Genomic DNA, 12,557 nt, shown 5'->3' with positions numbered 1-12,557 from the left:
ATGTTGGTCATGAAGGGAGGAAGGAAACATGGTATTGTGAAGGGGTTCATTGTAGGGTAGGATGTCAGGTTGTGCTTTGCTTGGAAAGGTAAGGGAATTGTCATTGTACCAATGTATTCATCCAAAACCTACATTGGCCATAGATTAATAATAATGATATTAGTCTTAAAAGCAGTGAAGGTTTATGCTGTGGTTTGTTATACATGCTTATTCATTGTATCAAACAATAAAAGCATGTTTCATCAAAACTTGATTAATCCAGGGTTCATACAAAGTATCGGGACTGGTTCCAAAAATCAAAATTTATTGCAGTTATCATTACAATTACTTAATGGTCTTCAAAATACATTCCTCCTGCATCGATACACTTAGTTCGGCGCATCTGCCACTCGTCAAAAGCCCGCTGGAAGTCTTGTTTCCAGAATACTGTTGAGAGCCTTTGTCTACGCTGCTTGAACTGCCTTGATAGAGTCAAACCAATATCCTTTGAGCTATCCTTTGAGGTAATAACACTGTGGAGAAAATGTTCATCTTCCTGGATACAGTCTAAAATTTCTTACAAAATTTCTACTCGAGACAGTTTTTGTTCCTTGCTCAAGACCTTTGGCACCAGCTTCGCGTAGACTTTCCCCATTGCAAGATCATCTGTTACAATAGTGTGGATGGTTCTAACTGAAAGGCTGGTCTCCTCACTGATAAGGGCAATGGTTAAACGCCTGTCAGAGTCCAAAACTTTTTCACTTTGGCCACCTGAGCATCGGTTCCAGTGGTCGTCAGACGTCTGACTCAGAGCTCATCTTTGACAAGCTCCGGGCCATCCTTAAACATTTTTTGCCACTCAAAAACTCTGGTGCAGCTTAAGGCATCATCCCCATAAGCCTGTTTAATAAGTTCAATGGTCACCGACGTGGATTTCCTGAGTTTAACGCAAAACTTAAGACTGTAGCATTGCTTGACGGTGCGCTCCATACTGGCACGATGACACCACAAGCAATCACGTCACAAAAATCTACCTCCTGTCTCAAAGCATGCCCAGAAGCGACTGAACTAAAGTGTGCCTGGGTGGTGTGGGACCCCTCCACTGAGCCAACCAGTCGGACCCCCATCCACCACTCTGTTGAGGTTACAGCGAACCAGTCAATATACTTAATGTACGGACCCTGTATAAACCATGAATTAAAGAAATATTTCCTACAAGTATCACCATCTCATAAAATGGGGTAAATTCAATGAAAGGCCTTATCTATCCTACATGTTTTGGCCAAGAGTTTGGCTGTTCTGATGCCTTGAGGATGATGTGGAGGAATACATGTCTCATGGCAACAAAATTATTGGGGTAAGCCATTGCTGGCCAGTACATGTCTTAGTATCAAACAAAAGTAACGGGCTGTATAATTTCAATGGAGTATTTATGTCATGATGAAAATTCTTCGCCAAGCTAATTTGCTACCATTTCTGGGGTCATTTTTTGCCATGAATGTAGAGATAATTTGTAACTACATTTTTTGGGTGTTTTGAAATTCAAACTCAATTTAACTTGGGTCAAATTGTATATGCAGATACTTTTCCCAGGGTTTCATGATTTCAATTGAGAGTACATTTGTAACAATAATTTAACCATGAATATTTGGTAGCATTGACAGCAACACTAATATTTTAATCTTAAAGATGAAGTTTGGTAGGTAACACACTTTTTTCGAGTCATTTGTTAAAAATTCCTATAGATATGAACTAAATAGAAGTGCATTTATCACTTGGGAGCAAAAATATCAGTTCAGGGAGTGGCAATTGCTAGTATGCTCCAGCCTTAGAAGGGTCATATTAACAAATGCCTCCAAGGTTAAGTAGTTCCTTGTTGGCCAGTTGTGCTGCACATTATATATTTATGAATCTTTCGGACTACGTTATTTCTCAGATGATTTTATACATCCATTAATGAGCTCAGGAGAATGGGATGAATGCTCCTGTTGCATTCCATTGTGCAGCATTCTTCAGGAGGCACAAAATTGTGAGCCTTGGTAGTCCTAGGATTATGGTACCAGCCTTTGGTTAACCACATGAATACACCCAAACCTAATATATTTTATCAACTTGGCCTTCAAAAATGCAAAAATATAAATATAAGTTTCCTTAAAAAAATATTTCACATTTTTGAAAAAAGTTATATTGAAATTTTTCGACAGTTCAATTTTTCCATACACTTGGTTCAGCACCAATATTTTTTAGTCATAGTCAACTTTTTAATGACACTTTATGACAAAATCAATTAATAATAGTCTGAAGAGATTTTTTTTACCTAGTTATTACTCTATTATTGCATTTGTTTCCAGCAAATAATCACATTCTTATATTTTTTCCAGATTTTGACCTGGGTTCAGTTAATAATTGTGCTAGTGACTACGTCAACATTCTTGATGTTGATAAATCAACAAATGGTGAAATTCTTCGATCAAAATTCTGTGGCTCGGTAATTAACTATTTTACTAATTCCAAATTTCATTTACTCTGCTAAAGGCCCCTTTTCTAAGCCATTCCTATCACTGTAATTCCAGGATAATCCAGATACTATCCTTGCGGCATCTAATAAGGCAATAGTCCAGAGTTTTACCAGTTTTAACAATGCAGGCACTGGATGGGTAATAACATTTTCTGCAACCAAACCAGGTAGGCTATTTATTTTCAAAAATTGAAAAGCACTTAAGAATTCTACTATATTACTTCATATCCTTAAAAAAAATATTTTTCACTATTTCAGGTACTGTCGTGCCTTAGTATCAGTGTTGTTGTCCTACCATGAGTATTTTCCATACTCCATGGGTTTAGTTTAAATAGCAGCTTAATCTCCTGAGTGAAAATAGTCATCCACATTAACCATCTTCACACCACCAAAGTAATCCAAGAGACAGATTTTTTTAATTTCAAGTTTTGCAAAGAACCAATTATGATCTGCAATGAAAAAAATATATGCATTAATTGGTAAAACTGTGATAAGATTACTTGGTTTTAGTGCGTACAATGAATAATTGGAATCACCTTTGGGCCAACTTTTCATTGATGGGTGTCGGCTAAACATAGCTCCCTTTGCAAAGATCTCCTCATCAGTTCCCGTTTTCACCTGAAATGTTTGAACAACAATGAATAACATTGAAACACTAATAAAAATCAATGACTGCAGTTCTTAAGTTTTATTTTTTGTAAATAATGTTTAATAAAGTGCCCAGTGAGAAATTTTGTCAAATATTTACAGTAAAAATTCCATTTATTCAACGTTTTATGACATCAAGCTAATGGCTTGTTCAATATTTTTCATTTGTGTTCCTTCTGATTGGGCTCATTTGAAATTCCCAGAGTTCGATGTAAGACTGCTGAAAAGACAAAAGGAACCAAAGATTTCCAAGAATTCATGCTGGTTTATGGATTGGTCACCTGGGAAGTAGGAGTCAGACTTCTCTATTGACCTAGATTCACTATTTAAGTAAAAGGTGCAGATAGATTATTGGGAAAGCCCCTGATGCCAATTTATACTTGCAGTACATCTACACAATACCCCGCAAGTCGCCGCAAGGGCGTGTGATGGGGGGTGTTAGGTCACCACCCGTAAAATATAGCAATACCACATGCAAAACAACAACATGGAAAACTACACCCACAGCAGCGCACACACTCATGCAAAAAGTCCCTTCATCTAACACTCCCTTCCCTTCAGTGTATAAAGGATCTCAGAAAACAAAAACACAGTATGCTTAAGACATGTTTTTCAGGTAGCATCCATGTCTCTAAACAGACTCAATCAGAATAGAAGCCTTAGGATTGCCCAAGGCTGATATTTGGACACAAACCTTACATTCTTACCTTTACTCCCTCTTACTGTTGAGGTTGGTCCAAGTGAGACTATAACTGACCTCTTTGAAGGAGAGAGAGTCATTTGCCACCACATGCCTAATGGCATTTATTTCTTAAGGATGGGATGGTATTTTATTTTTTCGGTATATTTTACACTGCTCTGGAGTAATTACTCTTATTTATAAATTATTCAAGAACATCTCCCACTTATAAAATGTCGCTTAGAAAATGCTAACACTTCAGTTGAAGAGAATTTCATAGTTGGCAATGAAGATGAATATTAGCAAGAACCCTGGTGGAAGCATATGGCAATGAACTTTCCCTCCCCTTCCACATTAATCAAGTTTTTAGACAATGTTTAGTTTTTCATTAAAAATTGACGTGTGTGCCATTGATTTTTGCAACTGCTATAACTTCCACCTTTTTATAGGAGTACAGAAGGGAGGGGCTGGAAGCTGTTTTTGAGGAAATTACTCCTAGCAATTTGTAGAGTTTTCCACAACAGTAATGATTGATCTATATGTGTCCATAAGTAAATTGGCTCCTATATCATGATCACACTAAAGAAGTATACTTTTGACTTGAAGGCACATGAATAGATTTGTTTCCTAAAGTACCAACTGCAGTACATTTTTCATGGACTCACAATATATTCCCACCATTTAAACAACTTTAATTCTTTAGGAAACCAAAGAGGTTTTTCTTTAAACCATTCCATTTCTTCTGTCAAACAATTACAAATAGTGTAAAGCATGGTTTCAATAATTAAAAAGGATGCCACTTACAAATTATTACCTAACGTAATGTATTTCACCAGTGTAAATATGCACTAAAATAGGTATCCAACCCATGGTAGATGTTTTAAATAAGAATTCATGGGAAATTCACGGACCCCATTTTGTAATCAGTAGAGAAATCCGGGCATAGAACTTGAAAGGTTGATCTCCATAGAATACTGGGTAACAATGATCACATTTGTGAGTAACAGAAATTAATCAATGATGTGAAAGTTTTACATTGACTCTTACATCACATAATGTTGAGTATAAATGCGAAACCGCACAAAAATTTAATAAGAAGCATTTCTTCCATGTTCTCTAAGAGAAGTTGCATTTGTAAGTTAATAAAAAACTTTGTTAGCGAACATGACAATTGTCATAACATCCTTACAGTAATGTGGTGAATATTCATTCATTCCTCCATCTGTATGGCATTCTCTGGTTGAAAAACCAAAGGATCACTCCAGAAAAACAATGAACTTCTTCATGTTACAACAACTGTGACTAGTTTCCTCAAATTTAATGAAGAAAATGGTGAAATACATTTTGATACCTAGTGAACTTATAATTGGAATTGAATATTACATCGGGACATATTCACCTGTTTCGTAGATTTTGAAAAGGACTTCGATAGAGTGAATTGGGAAAAATGAATGAATTTATTGTAGAAATTAGGAAAAGATTGGAGGGACGGGAGTTTAATCCGCAACCTGTACATGTGTCACACTGCTCAGGTACGAGTGGGGCACGGAGAGTCAGGATGGTCTGTGTTAGGAAGAGGAGTAAGGTAGGGGTTGTCCATTATCACTGGTGCTGTTCAACATATATGTGGAAGAAATGATTAAAGAGACATGGGAAGAACTAGAGGTAGGAATGAAAGTCGGCAGGGAATTCATGAAATCAATTAGGTTCGCTGATGACCAAGCTCTAGTGGGTCAGTTGGCCAAGGGGTTGCAAGAATTGCTGAGTGGATTAGAAATTCAGTGCGATAGATATGGGATGAGAATCAATATAAATAAAAGGAATGTTATGTGGTTTTCCAGAAAGACAAAGGCTAAGGTTAACATTAAAATACGAGGGCAAAAAATTGAGCAGGTAAAACATATCTTGGAAGTGTTTTGGACCAACACGGTCAAAGAAGTAGAGATGTAAGTAGTAGAATTACACTAGGCAAAGGGGCTTTCACGAGGAGAAGGGAGTTGATACAGGGATGTTGAGTAAGGAAGTTAAGAAAAGACTTGACAAAACTTTGATATGGAGTGTGGTTATGTATAGTGTGGAAACATGGCCACTGAAGCAGGATGATAGCAGTAGATTGGAGGCTTTTGAAACGTGGGTGTGGAGAAGGATGGTGAAATGGACCAAAAGGAAAGAAAATGAGGAAATGCTACGTGTGGAAGGCGAGGAGAGAGGATTCTTGGGAGAAATCAGGAGGAGGTAGGAAAAATGGATGAAAGACATATTGATCAGCAGTGGGGCATTGAAGACTGTAATGGAATGGAGAATATTAAGTAAGCGAAGAAGAGGCAGGAATAGGATAGGTATGTTGGACGTAATGAAGGGAGGAAAGAAGTACACAGAGATAAAAGGGTGTTTTTCAGAGTAGGATGTTGGGTTGTCTTTTGTTAGGAGTCACAAAATATTTGGTCGTTGTGTCCATCCAAAACCTACCTTAACTGGTAGATTGTCTGGATTAAATGATTATCATTCATCTGAATATAATGCCACATTATCAGGTCAAAAATGAACTAATTGATCTAAGCTTACTGTTTAACATGTCACTAGAACTTCAAATAAGAACATTAAGTTAAAATTTTTGCAAAATTAAAGCATACGAGCACCTTCAAAAAATTCCGAGAAATTGCTGGAGATTCCGTAGCAATAACTTTTAACAGAGCCATCCGCTAAATGTTCTTTATAGTGCAACAAGTTCAGAGTATAAAAATAATTCGCCCGGTCAACGCAAATGATTTTGACACTCTGAAATTGTTGCATTAAATGAAATAATTTCTAAAATAGTATAACTTTAAAAGCCCCAAAATTTCAGAGTTTAAGAGGACGCCTCGGTAGCTTAAGTGGCTAAAGCACTCGACCGGATATTGAGGGATCTGGGTTCGAGTCCCAGTCAAGGCGAATGATTTTTACGCTCTGAAATTGTTGCATTAGTATAACTTGAGCAAATCCTTTCTCACCTTGACTATCTTTCCTGTGAGAACAACGTGGGCACACCTAGGATCTTCAGGGTCAAAATTATTTTCCTCACAATAATGCCCTTCTGCTAGTGTTAAGGACAATGAGCTCCTTGGATCCTCCTGAAATATTTGTTGGAAGATGAATAACACAAATACTCCCCTATTTTTAATATTACTGATGACTAATTGCTCATATGCACGAAAAGATCTTACCTCAATATTTTTTGCAGTTAGATCCAAAGGTGTTACGTAAAAATAAGGCACACCGGTGGAGTTATTTAAAGGGCCATCACTAATTGAATATACGTCTGTAAACGGGAAGCTTTCTATGCCTTCAACCGTCGAAATTGAAGCAAGAGAACCCCATTCTACATCAAAAGAAATATTCAGAGCGAATTTAAACCTTTGACACTACAAATTAATATTTATAATGGTTCTCTGCTACATACCAGAATTACGAACGATGTATCTCGCAACCTTCGCACCATCCTTGGCGGGTGGTATATTAACCAATGGGATATGATGGTGACTTTCCTTCCATACAGAATTTCTTTCCTTGTGATCTCGCAACGCACCTACCTCTAACGAGTTTCCAGTTTCAACAACAAAATTGTATTTATCTAATATATTTTTTCCATTTGGCCATTTACCTTCAACTCCTTTACTAACTAAAGCAAGAAAAAGTAAAGGAATACTGTAAAGCATCTTGAAGCAATTCGCTTAGCAAAAGAAGGGTGTCCTCACGATATCACTTGAGCCATGGAAAGTTAGTCATATGAGATGCAGACACGCTGGGAATCGCAAACAACGTTATCTTAGAAAATAAATGGTATGATCGCAGTATTTTTATCGAATGACGTAGAAGACTGACGATCTGCTTTGGGGGTTATGACCGTGCAGAATGATTTCGTGCTCAAGTCAACGTCGCTCCTCCAGGGACGACACACTACGATTAACTGATCTCGACTGACGTCGCTGCTCACACTTCCATCGTTCACCTTGCATTCTTCGTCTTAGGATTTTATTTTCAAGGCAACGGACAAATTGCCCAAGTATATATATTTTAAAAATGTGTAAGGTCGGCGAGACAACTTGGTCGCTCAGACAACTAGGAACTCGAGAGAACTGCACTATAAAACATTCAAAAGATAATGGAAAAGTAAGGAGAATTAAATGCAGAGTTCTACGGAAACCAACGAATCCAAATGTATCCATAAATAATTACAGAAAACACCTGCCCACACAAGCTACGCTACCATATTTGTTGCAACAACTTGGGGCCAACAACTCCGAAGCACACTGTTAGTTCAATAGTTACCTATTCCTGGTTGCCATACTCATGAGGCACTTATCTGGAGGATTGCTAAAGCCTCTTAAGTGTTGGCCTCAATAGACCATTCAAGTATTCACGTTCTACCGGTCAACGATAGTAGTATGAAAAATACATTCCTAGCAACTCTAGGCAATGTTACACTGGTCAATGAAGGTATCCGATTCACATTTTTGTGTGGATGATAACATAGATGATAGTAGTACCGTAGATATTTTACACAAATAAATTCACCACTAATGATGAAACTACGGTTCTAAGAACTCAAAGAGGTTCAACGTTGTTCAAGGTGCACCCTTACAGGTAATGGTGGAAAGCAAGCCATATTAGTTATATATAAAAATCTCTCATCTTTGATCCTCAAGTATTCACGAAAAAACTTGAAATATACCAATATTCCTCGGCTCATAAATGAACTGTGACAGAATCATGTCCCTAGTTTTTCCGCTCCAGAATAGTAGTGGAATTACGAGGCAGAAGCGCTGAGGGATGGAGAGGAAGTAAAGGGAATCTTGGTTACAGCGTTGCCAGATCGGTTGGTTTCCAATGAGTGAGATGGCTAAAAAAAAAGCGCGTTCGGTTGCAAAATAGCTGTTGTCCCTGAAAGTCTGAATAGAAATTGTTTTTGAATAATCTTCTAATTGTTGGAAGCTGAAGACACATTTAAAACCTTTGTTCATGCTGGAAAAATAACCAATCCATATGTGCTCTTTGTCTAAGCAAGTAAACTCTAAATAACTATCAAGTTAAATGAATGACAGAGAATATGTAGGAAAACATTCCGAGAGTAAAAATTATAAAGAAAATGCACTTTTAATTTTAAAAATGTATCACATCCTATCATCAGTACAAAGTAGAATATTTTGGATGGTTGGGTTGGAGGGATCCTTTCAATTACTGCTCTCTACATGACCAGTGTACCAGTAAACTACAATATTACTTCAAGTAAATTTCAACTCCTGTATAAAAGGGCGCTATTAATTCCCTCGGCACTAATCCGAACGGCTTTCGCCGAAAATTAAATATCTGAAAACACGAAAAATAGGATGTTTCCATTTACTTAATAAGCTCTTTACAGAGTTCAGCCTGGTCAACTTAAAAAAAGAACTAGTCAAAACTTGCAATTCTCCTAGAAGTTATGACACAATTCATGGCTTTTTTTACTACAGATGATGGGTAAATATAGCAAATTAGTTTTAATTTTTTGCGAAGGCTGTAAGCATTTTAAATTTTTTTATTTTTAAAGTGTGTAAATTTTGAAGGCAGACAATAAACGAGTTACCATATACAATTTTTAAGGATAGTTAGTATATCTCATATCAAGTGCTAAAAGTACCCGTGTAAGTGCTAAAATTCACACGTTAACTTTTAGAAATTTGGGTTAAAGCCGCGTAAGCAAATTCACCACGAGATAAAAAGCAAAAGTCGAGAAAAAGTTTTAGACTAATTTCAATATTGCAGGAACTAATTACTTGCTCATGTTATCAGTCTTCAAAGAATCTTGGTGACATAGCACATTGCGTATCTCCTGAGTTATATTATGCATTGTATGATTTTTTGGAGTACCTACTTTTCATGCCGAAGACACGGATTTACCGTTTTTTCCATGAGCGTTTCAAGATATAGTAAAACCGGATATATTAATACGCACATATTTAATTTGGGGGAAAATTTTGTGGCCAGTTTATTAATTTCTACATCTATTTTACCTTAATAAAATAATATAAAGCACCCGCAGCATACGATTATAATAACGTTATCAGTCGAAGTAAACCCTTTACTGCCCTAATTTCAAGGAATGTAAATAATTAACAAATTCTTGTTTCCTAAATACTCCCCTTGTATTGTGTTTATAAAGATAAAATTACCCCATCCATTTCACCGCGCTCTCTAGCCCACCAAGCTTTAAAAAAACTCTGTACGAGACGAAAACATCATTTCAAATGCAAAGAATTTGCGGAGAGGCATAGGATTGAATATTTCGGAATGGATTGAAAATTTCAGGAGTAAATAATACGTTTAATGAATTGTCATTGGGTGATTGTTGCAATGAAACTCTAATAGGAACACTCCCACTATCGGACACATCCACATTAAGAGCAAGAAATAATTATCCCGAACTGCGTCTACGAAAGGTATTAATGATTCCACCTCTCACTAATGGTCGCTCAATACCCCCAGTTTCCATATTCATAAACCCCAGTACCTCACATTAGAGGTCACTGAAGAGAGTAGCTAATGGAGTGGGCATAGTTAGCGATGGCGGCTCGTACCTTTTAATGCAAAAATTAGCGACGAAGGTGAGGCCGAGAGTGGACGTCCTGGTGATGGAGGGGAAGCAATTCTCAAACGAACCGAATTCTTGCGAAAATGTCCTCAAATTAGATTTAGAGCGTTTGTGCCGCATTATGACGACAAGCTCAACCTTAAGGAGGTTGCATCGAGATGCCATTTATATTTCATTTTGACAGGAATTTTCTGTCTTAATGCACTGTATCGAATGACGATGCTAAAGCAGGATCTCCCGAAGTTAATTTCAAGAAACGTAACCTCGAAAATCCAGGATTTTATAACTGTTCTTACGCCAAAGGAAAACGATCATTAAAAGAATTATGAATTGACGGTGCCGAAATACTTGTTGTTCTCTAGAAAAACTGATAATATGTGTGTAATTATTTTTGAGTTGTCATTTTTTTAACTTAGCAGCATTTAACTGCCTTCGTCTAAATGACATTAATTAATTTGTGCGAAAAAAACAGCCAAAATCGCATGATTTCAAAATTTGTCGCCTCAGATAGAGTGGAAATGAGGTTTAATACACATTTTAACTGAATAAAAATAATAAAGTGCTTAAAAATTGTATATTCACGTCATATCTGTTTACGAGCTACACCCGAACGGACGTTACATTACTTTTCACAACTCATTATTAATACATGAATTAAGGTGGCAGACACATTGACTCGTGAAGCCACGAACCAAGCTCAATAATATAATCGAGGGAAGTAAAAATAAACTTAGAAAAACAAAATGCTAATGACAAGAAACAGGAATCTCAAAAGAATTATTCATAGAAAAGTTTATAAACAACTGAAAAATGTTATCAGTATTGTTTACATTCCTACAAATGTTTGTTTTAGAATAAGTGCGAACGTGTGAATAGTTGTCTTGAGCTATAATGTACTGCTCCATGATTACCACTCTTTCCAATAGCAGACACTGTGATGCAGGTATAACCGTCAATTCTTCACTCCTCATAAGTGGTCGGTGTAGAGAATTTCCATTGTATTTGCGAGGCCTACAAGAGAGCTGCAAGTATTTGGGGCGGGATGGAAAATTTTGTCCCATGACGAAGAATTGGATGGGACAAAATTCTTGTGGTAGAAGGAAAATGGCGTTGGAATGAGGCGAAATTATCAAAGTAAAATAATATCTGGACCGGACGAGACGAAGATTTATTCATTTACGTATCAAACTCAAGAGTATGTATAAAATGATTGATCGTGCATACCGATTTTATCTCAGCTGAAATTTTAAGAAATATATGTTCGATATAATATACAAATAGATTTAGTGCCGTGTGAGTTCCAGAAAAATGTTGCTTGAAAGTAGATAGGTGGAGCACAAAAATCTGAATTTTGGTATTGTTAAACCTTTCCGGCAGATGACTTCGTTTTCTTTGGCGCTGAATCACCGACTTCCACCCACTACTTCGACTGCTGTTTCGCCCCTGGCGTGTAGTGGTGGACCCATGTCTCATCTATGGTGACAAATCGCCGCACAAAATCGGTCGGCTCCCTCTTGAATCGGTTCAAACATTGGTGCTAAAATCGTTTGCGCATTTACTTTCGATCGGAAATCAGCAAATGCGCACCCATCTTGCGCAGAGCTTTCGCATCCCAAATTCACTGTGCAAGATGTTTCGTACACTTTCTTCCGATATCCCCACGGTCTTAGCTATCTCACTCACCTTCACTCGCCTGTGGTCCAACACGAGGTCGTGCACCTTTTCGATGGTTTCCGTTGTAGGCACGGTTTTTTCCCGTCCCGTCACGTGTGTCATCTTCGAGAGATGTGCGACCTCGTTTAAATTCAGTTGCCCACTTTTTAACAGTTGACATTGAAGGAACATCGTGTCAAAAAATGAATAGAAGAAGAATCAAGAACGAAGCGGCAGGCACAGGTAGCCATGTAATTAAGTAGCATCTCTACGCTGAAGAGAATAGTCATTGTTGAGAGAGGTTCCCCAAAATACCAATTTGAAATTTGTTCCAACGAATTTCATCAATCCCCAGGGACTATAAGGAATCTGTGGATAAATACGAATTAAAATTTCGTGTAAAACTGCATATTACTCAAAAACTTCCTACAAAAGGAAATAATAATATGACAAATTAAAAAGTCAACACATTT

General features: G+C 37.2%; 2 protein-coding genes across 3 annotated transcripts in view; one reads left to right on the top strand and one right to left on the bottom strand.

The window, feature by feature from the left end:
• Cubn (Cubilin) overlaps positions 1–2,860 on the top strand; it is a 173,617-nt gene extending 170,757 nt beyond the window's left edge. Inside the window, exons 68-70 of the mRNA XM_071587204.1 lie at positions 2,361–2,509; positions 2,553–2,664; positions 2,756–2,860. Coding sequence (XP_071443305.1) covers positions 2,361–2,509; positions 2,553–2,664; positions 2,756–2,772 — 278 coding nt within the window. The 3' untranslated portion in view covers positions 2,773–2,860. The remainder of the gene's footprint in view (positions 1–2,360; positions 2,510–2,552; positions 2,665–2,755) is intronic.
• CREG (Cellular Repressor of E1A-stimulated Genes) lies at positions 285–8,623 on the bottom strand. 2 transcript variants are annotated; one of them, XM_071588598.1, is made up of 6 exons: positions 7,264–8,623; positions 7,028–7,182; positions 6,815–6,934; positions 3,034–3,115; positions 2,793–2,946; positions 285–2,649 (listed from the first exon to the last, which is right to left on the bottom strand). In XM_071588598.1, the coding sequence occupies exons 1-5, from the start codon at positions 7,517–7,519 to the stop codon at positions 2,837–2,839; spliced, it is 723 nt and encodes a 240-aa protein (XP_071444699.1). In that variant the 5' UTR covers positions 7,520–8,623; the 3' UTR covers positions 285–2,649; positions 2,793–2,836. The 2 variants fall into 2 exon arrangements, with proteins under 2 accessions (XP_071444699.1, XP_071444698.1); XM_071588597.1 differs by having other exon boundaries at positions 285–2,946; positions 7,264–8,622.
• Between the last annotated feature and the right edge of the window lie 3,934 nt (positions 8,624–12,557).

The sequence above is a fragment of the Hetaerina americana genome, unplaced genomic scaffold, assembly GCF_022747635.1.
Source record: "Hetaerina americana unplaced genomic scaffold, ioHetAmer1.1.p SCAF_3, whole genome shotgun sequence".
Lineage (NCBI taxonomy): Eukaryota > Metazoa > Arthropoda > Insecta > Odonata > Calopterygidae > Hetaerina > Hetaerina americana.
Note: the sequence above shows the minus strand (reverse complement) of the source record. Positions and strands in the feature narration are given on the sequence as shown.

Bases quoted from the DNA above. Each gene is read 5' to 3' on its own strand.
- CREG (XM_071588598.1), bottom strand. From the start codon at position 7,519: ATGCTTTACAGTATTCCTTTACTTTTTCTTGCTTTAGTTAGTAAAGGA. The intron at 7,183-7,263 runs GTATGTAGCAGA...CTTTTGATGTAG, and splicing joins ATACATCGTTCGTAATTCTG to AATGGGGTTCTCTTGCTTCA. The intron at 2,947-3,033 runs GTGATTCCAATT...TTTTCATTGCAG, and splicing joins AATGAAAAGTTGGCCCAAAG to ATCATAATTGGTTCTTTGCA.